The sequence below is a fragment of the Passer montanus genome, unplaced genomic scaffold, assembly GCF_014805655.1.
Source record: "Passer montanus isolate IOZ18808 unplaced genomic scaffold, ASM1480565v1 scaffold10, whole genome shotgun sequence".
NCBI classification, from domain to species: Eukaryota; Metazoa; Chordata; class Aves; order Passeriformes; family Passeridae; genus Passer; species Passer montanus.
Window position 1 is genome coordinate 30,401,301 of NW_024356505.1, and position 21,283 is coordinate 30,422,583.

Sequence of the window (21,283 nt, forward strand, 5' to 3'; positions counted from 1 at the left end):
GTACATGTCAAAACAACATCTATTTTAGAAAGAAAATGGTAAGATCCCATTGTTGATTTACACTCCCTTCACACTTTATGATGAAGTCAAAACTCATGGTAACAAGAGAAAGGAGATGACTGCAAAGGCTGAATCCATTTAGTTTTAATCCCCCAAACAAATGATGAAAAGTGAGAAAATGCAGACATATTCAGTGAGATTAAAACAGGAGAGAATGAAGTCCAATATTTACCAAATGTGCTTGGAAAAGCTGCATCCATAGGCCCACTCAGCTTTTCCTTTAAGGAAACACAGGTTCCTCCAATGGATGAGTCTATACAGCAAAACAGCTTTTACATCTAATTTTCAAAGTAACACAGATGAGATATGGAGCAACTCCCAGGATTCCCATCTGCCAAGCACCACAACAATTTGTCTTTTGAGGGCATGTTTTGGTGTATGATTCCCTGGTCATCCCAGTACTACAGCACCAACTTGTGAGCAGGGCTGCATGCCTACTCACTTCCTCAAGGAACTGGGCAGGAGGACTAAGAAAGAGTTGTGTCTTTTGAGGCAAAAAGGCACTTTGTGAGCAGAGATAGCAAAATGGGATGGAAGATTTTAATGAGATTTAGTGTAAATAAGCTAAACACCCAGTGTAATTTAGGTCCTGAAATACACACATCCAAAACCAAATCAAAACAGATACAATCCCAGAAACTCTTCTGGGCCACAATTATTTTCTTTTCCTTGGAATCTAACCCAGCAATTCATTTGGCCCTCCTCTGGAAATGTATTCCCAAGCATTCTCCAAGATGCTCCCCTTGTGCAAGTACAACAGTATTTCTCACTTGGGATGGGATAACATGACCAAAACTTCATCACTTTCTTTTGGAGGCACTTGGATCAGATCATTACAGAGAACTGTGAAAGTCTCAAAGCAATCTACAGGCAGTTGAGAAACACAACAGGTACCCCACTGAGCTAACACCATTCTCATTCTATAGGTCTGACAGAAAGAAGCAAAATAAAAGTAATTCAAATGAATTTGTCTCAAACAAGTTTGTTCACTCTCAGTTTAGAGTTCAGCTTTTTAGAGCAGACTTTAAAAACCGATTGCTTGGGATTTTGCAGTAAATTGTGAGCCATAGAGGCACCAATTCTGCCAGGAGTCAAGCCTGAACTAACTGTTGAATCAGCAAAACTTGCTGCCAGAGAGGTAAATGTCCCAAGGCCAGCTCTTGCCCTCAGGCATGGGACAGCTCCCACAGAATTCCTTCAGGGCTGCTGCCCTTGGAGTCCCCGTGCTTGGCTTCACCCCAACTGTGTGCCCTTCCTAAGGTGAGATAGAGATGTGTAGAAATTAAAGCAAACTTTTTTTGACTCAACTTTTCTTAAGTGCAGTTTTCGCCCCTACCTTTATCTTTTTCTTGCTGGAATCCATGATCATTTTCCAATCTGATCCATTGTTGCTGTAGCCAATTTTGAATTTTTTCATGAACACTTTGTTTTCTCGGTGCTTGCCTCCTTGGACAATGATGCCCCTCACTATCTTTTCCTCCCCGAGGTCTATTTGAAGCCATTCATTTGTGTAGGGGTGAGTGGTTGGTGGCAGCGCCCAGCCTGAGCGGCTCGTTATGAGGCGAGCATTTTCTGGGATCCAGTTTCGATCCACTTGAGTAGATGCAGTAATCTGAGAGTCAGGAATAAGGCCAGACACCATACCCAGCATCCCAGAACAAGGATAATCTACAGAGAAAAAAATAAAAAATTAAATAGTTATTCTGAACAAGCACCAAAACAGAAACAGGACATGTCAGTCAATTCAACTATCATAATTGATTACTTATTTATTTCTTATATTCAAAGTAATCTACTGGTTTTGTAAATAATTTTCGTTTGTTCAAATTGCACATCCTAGTTTTAGCAGGAAGTACCAAAATACCACAAGTATTTTTGGCTTGGTGGGAACCAAAAGGATCAGAAAATCCTATTCTATTGTTTTCTATTCTTCTTGCTAAGGCAAATAGGGCAGGGCCATCTGAATTTGTAAATATTTCCTCAGAGAAAACTTCCAAAACCAGCCAAAATCTGGTTGCAGATTACCTAATTTTGGTGACATCGGAAATGGAAATCTTTATACATGAAAATATAATTTACTGTTGCACTTGAGATTTTCCTAATGCATTTTTTTTCTCTCAGACTTTTTCAGGTGACATGGGAACTAAATATTTGCTTCTTTTATGATTCCAGATAAAAATAAATTAGAAGTACCTGCTAACAAAAAATTAAGAATTCTAATATAGAATGAAAGAGTAGATCTGATTACCTACATCTGATCTGAAAAGATTTCATACAATGACTTGGAATTCTCTAACAAATTAATCAGTAATCTTATCTTCCTTCTGTACGGAAACCAGTTCTAAGAAACATTTTCAAGACTAAATAAACATTTTAAAAGGAAAAAAAACCCCTAAATATTAAAAATTAGTGCCATTGAACTGTATTAAGTGCTAAGAAATGTGTTAGAAAAATTAGCTTTCTAAAGTCTAATAAATCATTATCATTTTCTTTCAACTGTAAGTTGTATTTCTATTTTACATATAAAGGCACTTCCACTGTGTAGAAATTATAGAAAACTTAAAACTGTAAAAAAGATATTTCTAAAAAATTTTTGACAGGCAACTCTGTGATATAAAGGAATTACATTACAATACTGATCATGATGGGGAACTTGACTACAACCACCATTATTTGCACAATTTCGGATCTAAGTGTTTGTACCTTGCAATCCTTTTAAACCTAGTAATGTGTGTTTGTTCCTTGAGAAACCTGCTCAGAACTACCTATGAACAGCAGACATAAGAGAGAGAGACTGGAGGGTTAGAAAGGAAAAAAATGAGATGAGAATTTGCAAAGTATCTGTGTGTGTCAGGAACTATGCATGAAGCTGTAAAGGGACTGCAATAAAAGTAATTAAAACTAAAATATAGTGTCAGGAAAACATTCAGATAATGCTGGATGTTTGGGCTGTGGTGTTTTGTTATCTTTTTTTTAAAACATTTCTACATTCAGATTGTGGTGGAAATCATGTTCATGAATTTTCCTCCTAAAAATAAATCCCACAGTATAGGCACAATAAATTCCCCATATTTTATAATCTTTCCCAAGACCTACCTGTTATCTTGCAGCCATACACTTCAAATCTCAGTGAAACTCCATTTTCCCAAGACACAGGTCTAATTCTCACAAATCGTGTTAAAACTGGTTTGGCAAAAGCTCTGTAAACAACATCAGTGGGGTTGCTATTCCCTTGAAACACCTTTGTGTGGAAAGAAAAAATATATATTTGTTAGGCTTTCTCTTAACTGGTGTTTACAGTTCTGTGTTTTACAGACAGTTATGATATGAGGTCTAACCAGGGTTTGTTGTAGGGCCTGAGACAAAAGACTTGCATGGGAAACTATTTCATTAATCTCCTAACACAACTTTTGCAGACAGGTTTGCTTTCCTTGGGGAGGAAAAATGAAGATGTAAGGTGTTCAATGATACTAAAAAAGTTGTTCCTAATGCCCAGATCTATATGCAGGAATGACAAACACTGGTCTTCGTCACCCGACGACTTTTGTGTCCTGGAAGAATCCCCCAATGCCCCATTAGAGCAGTTTTATTTCTTGTACACTCATGGAATGATGCAGAAAGCTAAACAATCTCAGGCTCAAATTGAAGATTTGGATTTCAATTAGACTACATAAAAATCCTATATGGTTATGATAGAAATATATATTATTTTGCTGACCTTGGGCTTAAGATTTTTTATAGTGTATAGTGCAAACCTTGCTTTGTTAACACCCTGTTTTCAAATCCTTTTCAGCAAGGTCTCAGAATTTCTTTCTCCTTGCATATTGAGATTGAAGTCTATTTAAAATCTGTATAGCAGGCTCCAAGATTTTCCCTGCATCCCCTGAGGCTGGCAGTCAAATTAGATGAACAATGAGACTTCCACCAGAAGTACTGAGCTGTACTTTCATGTTGAGGATCCTGCAGACACACTCCTTCCTAGCCCAGCCAAAATCTTGCAATGTTCCAGTCCAAAGAAGGTGATTCAGCTTCCTGCTTCTTCCTCACGCAGAGGGGACTAATTTCCTGTTGTTTTCCATGGATGCAGACCCCTCTCCTTTTATGGGAGATTCTCCCATTTCTTACACACACTATCCTATTTTCCTGTTTGTTCCTTACAGTAGCTGCATTAATTTGGAGCGGAGGCCAACAGCGCACAGCTGTCAACTCATAAGGCTCAGTTACAGCTCAAGTAATTTAACACCACAGTTTCATATCTAGTAAGAGATTTTTTAATGGAACTGTATTTCTTTCCCTCAACTTTTTTTTTTCTGTGAGAACCTGCTATAGTTTTCTCAAAGTTTGTATCTGACACAGAAAATGAGTCTTTTCTCAAAAGTACAAGAGATTCTTATATGTAGTTAGTACAACACTGGGGTATGGTTGCCTTGAGACCTGCAGCTGCAAACTTTTAATTTGAATTAAAATATCTGTGAGGGAGACTGGTGCATACGTTTTTCTTGTCTTGATCAACAGCAAAATACTGCCATTTTAGAAAACTGATTTTTTAAATGAACCCTTTGTACAAGTGACACAGGTTTAGGAAATGTTCTCACTAATTAAAGACAGCATGTGCAAGAGAAACTCATGTAAAATACACTTTTGGAGAGTTTACAAATTGAAGCTGGTAATGAAAATCAGGCATGGTCTGATTTTGAAAGAAGCATTTGTTCAGATTGCAGAATCCAGAGTCAGGAAACCCCGTGTCTCATACCAGCCACTGTGCTGGCCCCTCTTGTGACTTTGGGCAAGTCAATTGTTGTATCTTTATATACATCACTGTACAGTGCCCACATTGTGTCATCTGACTTTCAGAACTTCCAGTAAAACCAGGATAATATCTATCAGAGAGAAGCTTTCAGTATTCATTTTTTACTGTTTTCCAAAGAGCTTCAAAAAAGCAAGATGTATTTGTTAAACACTGCTGCCACATTGATTAGATAAATGTAGTGGACTTGGCATAACACTTACAGATGAGTCAGAGACAAACCAGTAACCAAATATTTAGAGCTAGATAGGGTTACACTGATAGATTTTGATATTGTACAGCTCTTCTGTGTCTTTAGAGAGGGGTCACAACAAAGCTGTTTTGAAGGGAGGTACCACAAAACTATTCCAATTGCATCAGCCCCTGGCAGCCTCTGGGGATGCTGCTCTCAGGCACATCCTGAGCGAGGTGGGAAGGGAGGCACAGCCTCACTGGGGCTATTCATGTGCGAGCTGGAGCAGAACTGACTCCTCAGTAATGAGCTTTATGCTCATGGTAGCGGATAATGACAATTTTTCTTATGAGCGTCTAAAGCTGTTTCATTGGGAGGTCACAGAGAGCAAATCTGCTGATAAATGGAAAGGTGATAAAAATCTATAAGGATGGAAAGATGTGCCTAATCATCTGTCTGCATGACCCCCGTCACTGAGATACTTGGAAGTCTAACAAACCACTAATCATCTGCTAGCAGTCCTGCATGGCCATGCACAGGGAGCTGAGGCACTGACACATTGCATATCCAGAGCTTCACTGCACATAACAGACAGACACATTTTTTTAAAAGTTCTGCATAATGTTTTTCTCAAGGTCACATAGAAAATCTCTGAGAAACAGGGAAACAGCAGAACAGTCCAGGAAAAAGACACAAAATGACTCAAATTATGGTGAGTTCAATACATGGGGCATCACCTTACACCATTTTCAGCTGCTCTAGGTTTTGCGTAAACAATCTCTGTGTCCCATTACTACTGAGACACAAGCTGGCTTTTGGATTTGGAAAATAGTGCTTATCAACCTGACTAAACTTTATTCCTCTTTTTTAAACAGATAATAACAACTAAACAGTTCAACAGACTATTTCTCAGCTGAAGAGAGATAGAAAAAAATACTTACAACAGGCTTGTTTCCCTCCTTCAGGGTAATCCAGTCCTCTCCATTGGAGCTGACATCTACACGGTATGTTTTCAGATAATATTCCTTCTTTGTTTCTTTTGAGATGGCTCCTTGGGTCCCAATTCCAGAAACAAAGCGGAGAAGGCCCAGGTCTACCTGTGGTAAAGAAGAATTTGGAGTGTGAGGACAGCCAGTTCAGAGCATAACAACATTGCAGCAGTGGCACCCTCTGTACCTCACCCTGTCTTACAAAAATAATAAGGATTTTATATAAAGCAAACTGCCAAATATTGTTGACAATAACATAGACATTATCTCCTCTTTCTTAAAGAGTGTTATCACAGAATTCGGAAAAAATTGCCTAATTAGCCAGGAATGTTATTCACACACCAGAGAATTCTCTTTCCTCTGTGAGGGAGAACCAGACACCATCAGTGCAAGTGGGAACCACCAGACTGCAGAGGAGCTGCTAGAGAAATTCCTCAAGGGCCAGTCTGCTGAACAACCTTACTTAATACTTTCATTAAGCACTTGCATAGATGCTAATGAAATTCCCTGAGAACACTCAGCTGTGAGGTGTTGTCAACACAGAGGAGACTCATGCAGTGAGAGCTGAGTGACCCTGAGGACTGTGGCAGTAGAAATGGGATGGAATTCACCAGGATAATGTCAAAGTTGTGCTTATGGAGTGGTAACAAGAATTCTGCTAAAACCCAGAAGAGATCATCACTTGCAAATAGAAGAGAAGAATCCCAATGCATATTCGTTGGTCACAAGATAATTGCAAATCACTGTGTGATTTTGTCAGGGAAAAAGCAAATTAGTTGCTAGTACTGCATGATGTATTTGAGGAAAACAGAAAGAAGCATTAGCACAAGTGTAGTGCTTCTGTTCCAACTGTCAAATGCCATGAACTTCTATCATTAGAAAACAATGTCATTTTGAACTTGCTGGAGAAGTGCACATGAATGTGCATTGGAGATCATCTCTCTTATTCATGCTTCAGTCTCCTCCTTTTCTCACGGAACTACATTGTCCATTACAAATGGCCAAGTGATTTAGGTTAACCTTGCTCTCCCCCATCATTTATTTTCCATCCAGGTCTTTTCCTTATCTAGTTCATCATGTGGCATCAAAGAAGTATCAACATATTTGGGAGAATGACATGAGGAGCAGGAATACAGCTACTCAAGTAGCTGGCCACTCAGTTCTGCTGGCAAAGAACCCCTTATCCCAGTGCACAAGTCCAAATAGCTGCCAAATAGCTGAAACTGGGCAAAAAAAATTCTCAGTCAGGTTGGTGAGCACATTTTTGAAACCTCTGCCATTTCCTTACAGCCTTTTTTAGCCATAACAACAAACCAATTAAAATCAAATTCTTCACCCTCTTTCTCTGCAGTGAGAACATTTGTTTCCTAAAGCAGGTAATTTCATTTCAGTATAAAATGACCCTATTCACAAAATATTAATCAGTGCAATTTATTCCCCTAACTTGAGTTGCCCAGAGTTTAGTAGGATAATAGGTTGAATTAACTCTTCTCAAGTGAATGGCCCCATGAATGCCCCAGTCTTTCATTATTTCCAAAGTACATAGGATGCAGAATATATGCCTCCTGTGTCCCACAGGCATCCTTTTTCCTGGATGTATGTCATATATCCAAAGGCAGTGGAGCAGTTAAATCAACATGCTGTGCATTCTCTGCCAAAAGGCTGAAGGAAGTGCTATTGAGGACAGAGTGTCTGCTCTCTCAGTGCCCATGTCATATGCAAGGCATTTTGGAGTACTCCAACACAAGAATAGCAGCCTTGTGTGTGACAGATAGAACTGGCTTTCAGGGCAAAGCCCCTGCCCCAGTTTGTAAGGCTCATAAAGTCTATATGTAACATTTTAGCCCTTGTCTTTAAGGGTGAAATACTGCAACATTTTGTTTTTGTATGATAAAAAAAAAAAATCAGTATTAAAAAAATATTAAATCCCAGCGCCACCTCACAAAAACAATCAAGTGATTTAAAGTAACTGGAGAGTCTCAGATGTTAGATTGTTGCAATCTGAAAGTTAATGGGGGAATCTGGGCATCATTGCTCTGAGCAATCTCAGCTTAACTTCAAATGCTCTCCAAGCTGTACTCTGCTGATTGTAAAGTGTGCTGCACTGAGTTATGTCCAATACCACATTCACTTCCAGGCTGAAGTGCACTTGAAAATCTGGAAGTCTGAGGGAGCACAGAGCTAAGTTATTTAAATGATCTGCCTCTCTTACAATTTGAAACAGCTCTTCAGTTTTGAAATGATTAGGGTCCCAAGCCTGTACCATTCCAACTGATTTGAAATTATTCCAGTAGAGGCTTTTTAATATACAGTAAGTACTTCATTGTGAATAAAGTCAAGCAATGGCCTTTTAGAAGAGTTCTAGGTATTTGAAGCCAAGTTAAAATTTAACACTGGTGGCTTAGGAAGATTTGATTATTTGATGCCTGTCTTATCAATTGCTACCAGTCACTGACCATTCAGGCCTCAGGCTTGTCCTGTCAGAAAACTTCAGGCTCCCAAATTTTGCTCAGTCCTGAATTCAGGGATTCAATGGACCTTCTTAACTCCAGGGCACTGAATATCCTACAGCATCTGTCTTACTGCCCAGGATAAAGTCCCAAACACACAATGGATATAGACATGTACTTTCATGCCTAGAACCTGGCAGAACTCTCTCACTGGGAGAGAGGGAGACTCTGAGAGGACTTCTGATTTATTGCCTATAAGTAAGGAAGGAAAGGCAACCTCATTAGCACTCCTGGCTCCAGTAACTGAGAAGACATTACTGGAGGAAGGGGGGCTCTCTTCGTTAGGGAGCACATTTCTTCACATGGATGTGCTTTCTCTCCAGGTCAGCAAATCTTTAGGTGCTCTTGAAAACTGGAACTATGTCAACAGTAGTCCTCTCCTGGAGTGCCTGGAGTCTGGCAGCTCGAGTGCTCAGCACAGCTTTAAAGCCCTTGCAAAAGCAGACACCAGACCTGCTGCGTGCCAGGGGCTGTTTGCTCTCAAGCTGATAAAGGAAAGAAGAATAACATTTCTCCATTGGTGTTTTGTGAGAAAGAAGCAGTGCAAACACGAAAGGTGAGATTAAACAACAGAGAAACAGAAGGGTCTCTTGGAATTTTTAGTACTAACTCTGTGTCAGTGAAAAAGTCCAGGAGAAAGGTAGAGCTTAAGGCATTTACTTCCCCTTGACAGTTCTTTGCAGTGGTCCCTGGAGGGGAGCTGCCCCTCTCCAGGTGCATGCAAACAGAATTGCAACTGTGCACCCCTCTGTGGTGCCTAAGTATGTTTGCAAATTAAGCTCTAAATGTAGCAATCTTGTCTAAGAAATGTGATAGAAATGAATTATGTAGAAAACTACCTTGGAAACTGCATGACACATTTTAATGGGCTGTTAAGCTTCCCCTCATTAATCACTTTGTGATGCATTTTGTTGTTGTTCCAGTGGGTTTTGAAAGTTTGCTTTTTATAAAATGCAAAAAGTTGTCCAAAAAACACAGCTTCTAAAAGTCACTGGAACTGTTCAGAACTGAAGTTCAGCCACATCAATTACTAGTAACAACTGGAACCCGAAGGTACCAAAGCGTAGCTGTGATAAGTCACAGGTCTTCTCTATTTTTCCCAGAGGGTAATAGCTCTGGAACTGCTGTGTCACCAGACAGGAAGTCTTCTGCATCTTGAAGGCTTATGTCTAGAGAGTCCGCCTCTCTGTAAAAGTTCCAGTCAACACAGTATGTCCTTTCCAAAGAAGTCTCCAAGCATTAACGTGACCAGAGGTAACCCATTTTTCTCACATGCAGGCTACTCCAGATATGATTGTAATGTAAGTCTTTAATAACTAGCTTTTTGTTTTGGCCCTCTTGTCCTTTTTGTTTCAAGAACTTGTGTTTCATGTTAGAGTGACTGTGAAGAGATGTGGTGTTGAAATACAGTACTTTTGAAGATGAACATCAAATGCATTTCTCTGCAATTATTTGACATTTAACGTTCTGCACATATGATAAACAAACATCTGGTATTTATTTCAGAAAATGCAAGCGATTTTGTAAGTTATTGCAAGCCTTATGGCTGTGATCTGAGATAGGCAGCTGTCTACAAACCTGAAATCTTCACATTTCATTTCCATGACCAGACTTTCAGCTTTGACTAACAGCAGCATGTTTCAAGTTCTTTTTTTTTTTTTTCAAATTTTCACTTTCATTCAGCTTAAGAAGCATATCTCTCTTGGAAAATGATGCCTAAGGGTCTTATCCAAAAACACAGCCTTTGATAGTTGCCTGTGCTGCAATGTGAACATCTTTATTTGAAAGTGCAAATCTGGGAGCAGACTTGCCTATAGGAATGAGCCCCTACCTTACAAAAAATGAGGAGCACCTCGAGTGTGTATTTTTTTTTCCAGGAGAGAAATGTTCATAGCTTTTTTCAAAAAAGACTCACTTGTTCCTATTTCTAAAATCAATTTATTTTGTACAGAAACATATCGCAAGGCACTAGCTGTTTCTACATATGAATTACTTCCTCTCTATTTATTCTACAGTATCTTCTAGCATCCAAGAGAAATATTCTTATTGCTGTATCACTATCTCCAAAAAATGCAGGTGGATGACACATTTTTAAGACAAACATATGCAAGGGCTGGCATATGCATTTTACTTGAGACTAGTTAAAGAGAAGGAAAAAGATAACATTTAGCTCTGCACAATGCATCACGTAGCAAATCTGAGCAAACTGCTGGATAAAGAATGACACACAACATACACGGCTTGAAATTAATCTTGCTTCTTCCTGTCATCATACAGAACTAGGTTGTAGTATGGAAGACCTTATCTTCAGAATGAAAATCTGCCTTGTTAAATAAAATACAGTAATTGAGGGAGCTGTAGCAAGGGAGCAGTTCTGCCAGCTTTTTACACTCCTACTGTAGGTCTGTTCAACAGCCTGAGAAAATAAAGTACTGAGTGCTGGAGTTTGATTAACAACAGGAAGCTTTTTGTTGTGGGCATCTCTTGTGGCCTGAAAAGCTGTACAATCCATCACTTGACACAACATACCAAAGCAAATATTTTTAGAGAACCGTGTCATTTCCCTAGATAGCATACAGTGCTCTGAGTCAGATTAACTGTTGTGACGCTCCACTGTTCTGTCAAATATTTAATTAAACAAGAGTTGATCTACTTTCTTAACACTGCTGTTGATTTGGCCAATCATGCTTTCTCATGGGGTATATACAACTATGACTTAATTCCTTAATTTCTTAGATTGTAATGCTAAGTAGAAATGGGACAGGCTCCAGTAGAAATTCTGAAAATAGTCTAATTAATTTGGTTGGAAAATTACTTCCAAAAGTCTTCATTCTTGACATGAGTAGTCATTACAAGAGCACAACTCCTTGATTAATGACAGGTTGTAAATATTCATCCTGGATTTAAGTGAAAATAGTTAATCCTGTAAACTACCTCAAATCTTTGTGTAAAACTCTCAGTAATACTTGCGGCAGCTCCAAAAGAAGGTGGGGAGAAAATATTGTTCTTATTAAAATCTCTCCTGAAGAGACTGAAGTCTTTCTCACTGACCTTGACAGCAACATCCTGAAAGCCCCAAAAGGGAAAGCAGTGACTTGGCAAACAACAGTTGTGCCTAACAACTGTCCCCAGTCAGCTTGCTTTACTGAACTGATGCTTATGTGACTTGGCAAAATGGGGAAGCATGCAAGAAGAGATTAGAAAGCATTCAGCCAAACTCATAGGAATTCTTGGCAGCAAAAGGAAAATGAACCTTTCTTTAGCAGCTGAAATATATATTTCTCACAATCTTCACCTTCTGCTCAAATCCCTTTCTGCAGAAGAAAGAAACATAAGTGTAAAGATTCCCCCCCCTGCAAACAAAGAATAGAGTCAAAAGATGCTATCAAGTTGAGCTACTGATGCTGTGGTCACAGAATTGAGTACAGCAACTTTTCTCAGAAGCAGATCAGCCAGTTTCTGTGGGAGAAAATTTAGGATAGTGGTGAAAAAGTAAACATAAGAGAACTCAGTCATCATGATGAGGCTGGCTTAAGAAGGAAAAGATGCAAAAACCCTAAGAAAAATGAAATCCAGAAACATGAAGGAAAAAAAGAAAAGAAAAGAATAAAAGAAAAGCTTCTGTGTCTCTGACAGAGAAAAGATAATGCTTGTGTGGGCTGTGTTGCATCTGGATTCATGGCACATTCTCCCACTCTTATGTTAATTTTTTTTTTTGCATAAATCAGAAGCAACTAATTAAAAAAGAAATATTTAATTCTGACATGTTCTTTGAACTGGTGTTCCATCTGGTTCTGTTTGAATAGTAAAATCTGCTGTAGTCATAAAAATTGGCAAGCAGCACTCTGGTAAAGAGAAACAAAAGAGACTCAGTACAGCAGGTTAATACACTAGCATTTTAACTGGAGACATTTCCAGAATTCAGCAAACCAAATCGCTCCAGTATGGAAACCATAAAGATCAAATGGGAAAGAGAAGAGTTGCGAGGGCCGGGAGCGGCGCTGCCGGCGGCACTGGAGCACAGTGTGCCAGAGTGGCTGGGCACAGTGTGCCGGTGGGGATGGGCACAGTGTGCCAGCAGGGATGGGCACAGTGTGCCGGTGGGACTGGGCACAGTGTGCCGGTGGGGATGGGCACAGTGTGCCAGAGGGGATGGGCACAGTGTGCCGGTGGGGATGGGCACAGTGTGCCAGAGGGGATGGGCACAGTGTGTAAGAGGGGATGGGCACAGTGTGCCAGAGTGGCTGGGCACAGTGTGCCAGAGGGGATGGGCACAGTGTGCCAGCAGGGATGGGCACAGTGTGCCGGTGGGGATGGGCACAGTGTGTAAGAGGGGATGGGCACAGTGTGCCAGCTGGGATAGGCACACTGTGCCAGTGTGGCTGGGCACAGTGTGCCGGCGGGGCCAGAGCACTGGCGGGGATGGGCACAGTGTGTAAGAGGGGATGGGCACAGTGTGCCGGTGGGGATGGGCACAGTGTGCCAGCAGGGATGGGCACAGTGTGCCGGTGGGACTGGGCACAGTGTGCTGGTGGGAATGGGCACAGTGTGCCAGTGGGGATGGGCACAGTGTGCCAGCAGGGATGGGCACAGTGTGCTGGTGGGACTGGGCACAGTGTGCCAGCAGGGATGGGCACAGTGTGCCAGAGTGGCTGGGCACAGTGTGCCAGAGGGGATGGGCACAGTGTGCCGGTGGGGATGGGTACAATGTGCCAGCTGGGATGGGCACAGTGTGCTGGCAGGGATGGGCATAGTGTGCCAGCTGGGATGGCACAGTGTGCCGGCGGGGCCGGAGCACTGGCAGGGATGGGCACAGTGTGCCAGAGGGGATGGGAACAATGTGCCAGCCGGGATGGGCACAGTGTGCCAGAGGGGATGGGAACAATGTGCCAGCCGGGATGGGCACAGTGTGCCAGAGGGGATGGGAACAATGTGCCAGCCGGGATGGGCACAGTGTGCCAGAGGAGCGCTGGCAGGGCCGGGCTCGCAGCGCGGGCAGTCCCGGAGACGCGGCTGAAACGCGCTCCGGGCACAGGGAGGGACACGGAGCCATCCCCGCCACCCATCTGCGAGCTCCGTCTCACGCATTCATGAGCGGCTTTGATGCAACGCCATTCAGAAGACTCAGAAAATACCTTTTTCCTAATTTATTTTTCTTACTTGAACACTATTTAAAACCTGAGCACCAAGATACAATAAACTCTGATAACAAAGGGAGGAAAATGTAATCGTATTGGGTTTTCTATAGACTCTGGGATCTAAGCAATCAGCATCTTATGCCATTCAAATCCTCTCTGTAGCAATGGAGAGAAAGGCTGATTAACTCCCAGTGCTTTAGAAAAAGATTGTTTTACATCTTGCAGGAACATATCTTGCTGTGAAATATTACTTCTTTAAAATGAAAACCTTTGCTTCAGCACTACATTAACTTGCAAATGGATAACCTAAGACATGTACAATGACTTGGTCAAAAAAAAAAAGGAGGAATGTGAATGGCCCCTTTCTCCAGCTAAGATACTTAGGAACCCTTGCTGAGCAATAAATGAGTCAGGAACGTAATACTTTTAATTAACGTTTTCTGAATACTTATTTGTAATTTACATTTAATTTTAAACCTGAGCTTAATCCTCTGATCTGGAATGAAGACAACTATTTAGTGCGGTTTGAATGTGACCTTCCCTGGTTTGTGTTAGAAACTATAGAAAAGGGAAACTCTATAGCAATACTTGCAGAACCACTCTTTTCTGAGAGAGGGACATAATTGTAGGACTTTCTTTCCCCTAAGTGTACTGAACAACTAATGCACAAATGGGAAACAAGTAATCCAAAGTTTCTCATTCAGCCTTCTTCACATGGGAATAACCAGACTTTGGGTGGAAAAAATTGAATTTTGCTTTATAAGTTCTTTTGGTTTTTTTTCTGCCAGCTGCTGTCCTGTCAAAACCAGGGGGTACAGGCAGAAGGGCTTGATTTATAATTGTGGTATTTTGAGCATAAGTACAATACTACATGTGTAAACACACAGTAAGAACTTCTCCTTCCTGTTTCACAGCATACCTATGCTAATGGTAGGAAGCTGCTAAGCAAGGGATGATATGCCATGCAAAATTAAACCTCTTCTGTCTCAGACAGCACACCTTGATGGCATAGATAGATCTGACTGTGCAATCACTGTGTTCACCATCAGTTCCACTAAAATAACTGGAATTTACTACACTCAGATGTTTTTGAGAGTTCAGGATTTGGGTTTTCTATAAAAAATCACTGCAAAATGAGGAAAAAGTGTCAGTGTCTGTGATATAATACTTTTTAAGCCTAATTTCACTGGAATAGGTGTACAACCTGTGTCACATGGAAATACATGTATTTTCTTTTGATCAGCTTTCTCATCTTGGAAAATCGGCACAGTCTCTTTAAATCAGTCATTCATCCACAGGAGTCTGCATTCATTTATTCTCTGTTAAATGGAACTGTCAGTTTTGTTGCATCAAAATTCGATTTTCTATTTCATACACATTGTATATGATGATTTTAATTTACTGCTGGGTCACCAAGCAAGTCACTGCTTTTTTACAATATGAGTTTCTGCTACCTTCTAGAAAAATGTCAGGTAGCTACAGTTAGACAGTGTGGTGAGGATGCTGTAAATGTATGATGAAAAATGAGAGACAGACTGCACATGCAAAGATTATTTCACTTTTTCTGTTATATTCCTCACAGCTCTGAGGAAATGAACACATGTAGATTAAATACTTCTGAGACTGTGACTTGGAAAACCCACTGCTGAGAGTGGTGCTCTTGTCCTGTGCCAGAGGAGGAAGTGGGACAGCAGAAGGGATGCACAGGTCACTGACTACCAAGACAACTTCCCCCAAGTGCTAAAGCAAACCTGGGAGACTGGCTGCCCCCAGCCCTGTTCTTCCCTCAGCAGAGCATGCTCAAAAATTAGGCAGGAAGACTTTATTTACAGGGTTTCTTTGGACAGATAATGATGCCTGGTTTTTGTATCCCCACTCTACCTATCTGAAAGTTGCTCTATCTGCAGTTATGTAAAGAGAAAAGCCATTGATTTTTAAGTGCTGTGACTTTTAAAAATAAACACAGGATGTATTTTCTTAGTTAAGCATATCATGAAAGGGGGAAACCCTCCTATGGACAGCTAATTTTTAAGGCCTGGTAAGAACATTAAAAAAAAATATTCTGGTCTATGTTAACCTTTCAGTCTATTGCCTGAAGTTAATAGTATTTGCATTGGAGAAGAACCTGCTCCTGTGTCTGTTATGGCTGAAAGAAACTTTAGTACAATAATCTCTAACCTAAATACAACCAGTTAAAATGTATCCTGGTCTAACATGTGATGGGACAGATTGATCCTTTCATCATCTTCAAGATGATCAACACCAGAAATGAGTTTAGCCTGAAGTGTTCAACACAGAATGCTGCAATGAAGAGAAAGACCAGACTACACAGGTACAGCTGGTTGGTGAAGTTATATGTAAACAGTACTTCCCTGGTGAGAAGCCAGTTGTGCCTGAAAACAGAGGAACTGAATCTCAGCTTAATGTTTGGTAAACTGTATTTTCTCTGCTAGCAGCTTTTGTTTACCAGACAGCTTTGGAGGTTATTCTGATGCCTTTTAAAAGACTTTTTTTGAAACCTTAAATGAAAACATTAAAGGCAAAGATAAAATTAAATTAAGTGTTTCCTTTTTGAAAGATACATTTTTTTTCTTTTTTTTAATGCGGGGGAAAGAAGACAAATTGCTTTCTAAAGGGCAGGTATTTACCACTTGGAAGAAATCTCATTTATCCTTCCACTCTACCCATTTTGCTACTGCTGTGAAAATGTCACCTAATGGGCAGAACAGAATTGAACTGGGACAGAAAAGCAGGATGACACAAGGACAGGAGAGGCAAATAATAGCTCAGCAACAGAAAATCTGGAGCCTGGATGCTGGGATGGGGAAGGGCCCATAGGACTCATCAACTCTACAGCTTCATACTACTGTGCAGGTGTGGAAAGAGTGAATAAAAATGCATAATCGTCTCTGCAAAGCACTCAGCAGCACACCTCTCATCTCCAGCCCAGGGTCAGCCCCACGAGAACAGAGACCTTTAGCTCAGTAATAACTCTGCTTATTAGAACACACCTCAGCTGTGCGTTCCTCGCCGAGGCTCTGTTTCTAGCCACTGCCCTCAGCCACTTAACTTCTAGCCTTGAGCTTTACCTCACCCTAGTCTGACACCTGCCTAGTCTCATAGATTAATTTATTTCTGCCAGACTCAGAAAAATCTCCCTCTGAGATACCTTCCTTCACATCTGCACAAGGTCCTGGCTGTGGTGTTGCTTAAGATGTGTTTTTGTTACTGGGTGGGCAAAGCTGCCTCAGCCCCCACAGGGTCTGCAAATCATCTGGGAGAGAGCTCCCCTACCCAGCAGAATGGCACAAACTGATTTCTTGGTGTGATGGCAGCTTAAAACCCAGCAAACTATAACAAATATTTTGAGTCAAGTCAAACATCTGAACCTGGTGAATGGGAAAAATAAAAACAAAACCAAAAGAGAGAGAGAAGAACCACTTTGTACAAAGCAGATTTAATTTCTGTGAAATAAAGAAGAACAAGACATGATGTAAAAAAAACCAAAAATGAAACTAAACAAGCCAGTGGTGGTTAGTTTAAAATTAGTTTTAGTTCGGATTTAAAGATTTTAATTTCTTTGCCTCCTGGAACCAACTAGTGAAAGTGAAATAAATCTACAAAATTATTTTAGTAGTTGCTGAATCAGTGCTTTTGGTGGACACATTTTTAATTTGCTATCTCAGCTCTAAAGGGCCATCTGTCTCACAGCCATTGAGGGGATGTAGGGCTGGACTGGGGAGTAGATGCATAGGTAATTACAGAGCTACATACAAATGTATGTAGCTCAGATCTCTGCACAGTGGATCCCCTGAAAAACTGAAACTATTATAATGATTAGGCTGGCAGTGGAGGCTCGGAGGGGCTCTGCTTCTGCTGCTCCTCCATATGTTGCACTCAGGATTGCTTGAAGCCACACAGGACTCCCCTCTGTATTAGGTCTGATGTTGAAACATTTCAGAGGGAGGTAGAGAGGATTTTCTTCTAAACTGCATTTTGCACCTGCACTTCCAGAGCAATAAGGCTGCCAATGGTTTTGCACAGTTCTCTGAGCATCTCTTCAGCCTCCCCAGAGTGATAAATCTATGGCTGGGAACTTTCTGGTACTAAAATAGCTCTTAAAGCACTTTGAATAATCAAAAAACCTTCATACTTTGTAGGGCCCTTTTATTTCTCCCTCTCCCTCTAGTTTAATTTCAGTACTTGCCTTTGTGAAACTCTACCATTTATTCCCATGTCACAGTAAATAAAGGTATGAATGTATCCAGCTGGGTCAATTAACCCTGGTTCTGTGCTGTGTCACAGTCTGTGCTGGCTGTGATTTCCAGAAAGGAATATTCTTTTGTCATTCTTTGCCCATGTGCAAAGCATGTTAAGACCGCTAAGATAACTGTAACACTTTTCTACACAAAGCTAACTCTGCTTTTTGTGATTTCTGGAGTGCAGTTATGAACTGTAAAATGGCATGAACTAAATTCATGACTTGTAATCTAAAGTGGTAGAGAAGACAAAGGACTGACAGTTTTTGTGCTTTAATGTCAGTGTGCTCCCTAATGATGGGCAAGCCCCACCACAAAGCCTTGAACTCCATCTCTTAGGCTGTCCTTCAAAGGCCAGGAAAACTGGGAGGCTGAGATTTCCCAGTTTTCATGCTATTCTATACAGTAATATGCGTCACTTCTGTACCAAACTACAAAAGAAATGGAAATAATAATAAAAATAACAGGCACTGTTGACTAGAACATCCATGACTTTTTATGTGAAGTATTAAGAAAAGTTTTCTGGGCAAAGTCAGCCTAAACATCTGCCTACTGTAAGAATATACCTGTTAATGAAATGAATGTGCTGTGCAGCAGCAAATATAAATACTGACTATATTTTTAAGTGAATACCTGATAAGGAAATCAGCTATGACACAGATGAAAGGTCAAGACACCAAATAATGAACTGCAATTATTTTCAGAAGTGATATGGAAATAAATCAGTATTAATCTATATACCAGTTCACATCAGTTGATGTATGCTCCTGGGTTACGCTTACAAAGGAGCAAATAATGAAAAATGTAGGTTAAAAACTAAAGGAATGAAGACAAATGTGGAAGGCAAATTCCATCTCAGAGTTCCCTCTCAATTCAGGTGAAGTAGTGTATACAGGGAAATGCTTTAAATCAATGGGAGTATATTTTCCTTGCACAGCAGAGTTAGTGTTAAATAAACAACTGATATTTCAATCAGTGAAGGAAAGGGAGATCTCCCAGCTTGTTTTTTGAGGAGACATATTGTTACCTCTCTGGCCTTTCTCCAGATCCCTGGATGCTGAAAGATGCAGAGGGAGAATTTTGCACCAGATCAGCTGACACTCCTAGGGCTGAGTGGTCTAGAGGTCTCAAATTGCTGCAGGGGTTATAGGTTCCAAAGGGATGGGAGGCAGTGAGAGGGACTGGCAGGCAGAGGCCAGAGGGAGCCTGGTGCTCCCTGTGCCAGCCCCTGAGTCTGGAGGTTCACACATGGTGTCAGGTCTGTGGCCTGCTGAAAAACCCAGCAGTATAAATTTGGGCTGGTTTGGCTGGATTTATGTCATATTAGCCAGAACACACAATAAATAGTTTATCTTAGTGTAAGGCCCTATGACAGCTGCAGAATGATGGATAATGCTCAATCCAGAGCATACTGTCTACTTATGTTAACCCTCTGTTAATGTTTTTGAACAAATTTGAACTGGCAGAGTGTGTTTATACCATACCAGTGCTTTTTGGTTTGTGGCTGCAAAGTTTTGATCTGATACCAGGATTCTTAAAGCTGGATTTATGGTTTTATCCTACCTCAGACATAATGTGAACTGAACATCTCACATTATTAACAAACACATTTTGGTCTCTGGGCAAGCTGGAGGTCTCATTCACAGGATGAGAGAAAAATTGTGCCACCCAGAAACTGTCATCCAGCTTGGTGGGAGCACAAACATTTGTGTTATATGCATTAGAAGAAACATTTTGATAGAAAACATACAGATCCTGCAGTAAAAGTACCCAGAAGGTGTTGCTCCTTGTGGGTTTGAAAACCCACCCCATGATGAGGATTGATGGCAGCAGAGGTTCCCAGTGACCCTGGTAATAGGCAATCAGTCTCCCCCCAAAGCCACACACGTGGGTTTCAAGTGTCCCTGTGGGGGCTCCTCTGGGGCTCCCCCTGCTCCTGCCCTGGGGCTGCTGGCCACAACCCATTGGGGCATCCCTGAGCCAGAAGGGCTTGCCATGCACAATGGCCCGTGGCTCCTTCTCAAAGGACTGAGAAATAAGATGCAAAAAGACCCCTAAGTATAAAGATTTTGCATGTTATTTTTTCAGATAAGTGTAAATGTAACTGCTTTCTTAAATGTGAACATTAAATCTACTCTGTAAAAACACAATTACTGCTGCCATGGAAGGCATCAGTTGTCCCTTTTGAAGGAATGCCTTGAAAATGCAATCATAAAATCCTTGTGCATTATGGATTTCATTAACATTGTACTCCCCTAGGATTCCCAATTGCACAATAACAGGAGTTCTTTAAATTTTAAATACCACAGACAGGAACAATTTCACTAAAACCAGATGTGAAACCCTTGCATGGACCTTCTTACTGGTTCTAAGTACTGAAACTGGCTGGTAATTGATACCTATTAACATGTTTGTTGTTCAGATTACAGAAATGGAAACACTATACTATTTTTCCTGTGAAAGGATACGTTAATGAGGGACAATGACTTACATTGCAATGGCAGTTCCCTGCTCTTGATTAAATTAAAGGTCTGGCTTTATTTTTTATCTTAAATTATTCTGTTTCAAACTGAAGGGCAGTCAAGTGTGTGAAACATAAGTGCAATAAACAAGTAGGCTGGGCTTAAGGTTGAGATGCTAATAACATCCCATATAACAATAAACTACCTTCACATATATTTTTGGCAGCCCTTGTTCCCTCATGCATATCTTTATTCCATTCATATTGGAAAATTCACAGACTTATTAATGTGTTTTTAAAGAAGAAATTCAATCTAGAGCGACTCTGTTTCTGATTAAGGAATCACGCCAAAGCTCATGTTAGTTGAGCAATTTTCAAAGTGTGTTTGACGGTAAAAATAAAATGGATAAAGTGCTGTGCAGACTTGCAGTGTGACTGTACTATGGTTATTTTGAATCTAAGATTTGAAATTGACTTTCAAACAACTAAGGAAAGGAGGGGAAAGTCAACTCTCACTTAACAGAGCCCTGTAAGCAGGTGGAACTCAGATGGACTCAGGAGTTCATACCTGTCAGCCACAAAGGAGCAATCTAGTTTTTCCACAAATGAATAGGATTCAGGTCCACAGATGGAACTCATGCAAATCCATTACTAATAACGAGCCAACACGATTTTCCTAATTATTTTCATCAAAATAGTCCAAAAGACTTCAAGAGCTCAAAGGAGATAATAATATCTCATGCCCTCTAGACGTCCTCTATAGATACCAATCTCCTTTGGCTGATACTCAGGTTTTCTGTTTCTTTTGTCTTAACAAAAACATTAACCTTGAAGAGAGGTAAAAGGAAGAGAAAGTAGAACTATAATATTTCCCCTATACAAAAAAA

General features: G+C 40.6%; 1 protein-coding gene across 4 annotated transcripts in view; it reads right to left on the bottom strand.

Moving 5' to 3' along the window:
• The window catches only part of NRP1 (neuropilin 1), a 114,329-nt gene that overhangs the window by 27,850 nt on the left and 65,196 nt on the right, over nt 1-21,283 (bottom strand). For all 4 annotated transcript variants that reach the window (XM_039706764.1, XM_039706757.1, XM_039706752.1 and 1 more), the window contains exons 7-9: nt 5,981-6,136; nt 3,157-3,301; nt 1,397-1,728 (exon numbers count right to left, since the gene is read on the bottom strand). In XM_039706764.1, the coding sequence (XP_039562698.1) occupies nt 1,397-1,728; nt 3,157-3,301; nt 5,981-6,136 (633 nt within the window). The remainder of the gene's footprint in view (nt 1-1,396; nt 1,729-3,156; nt 3,302-5,980; nt 6,137-21,283) is intronic.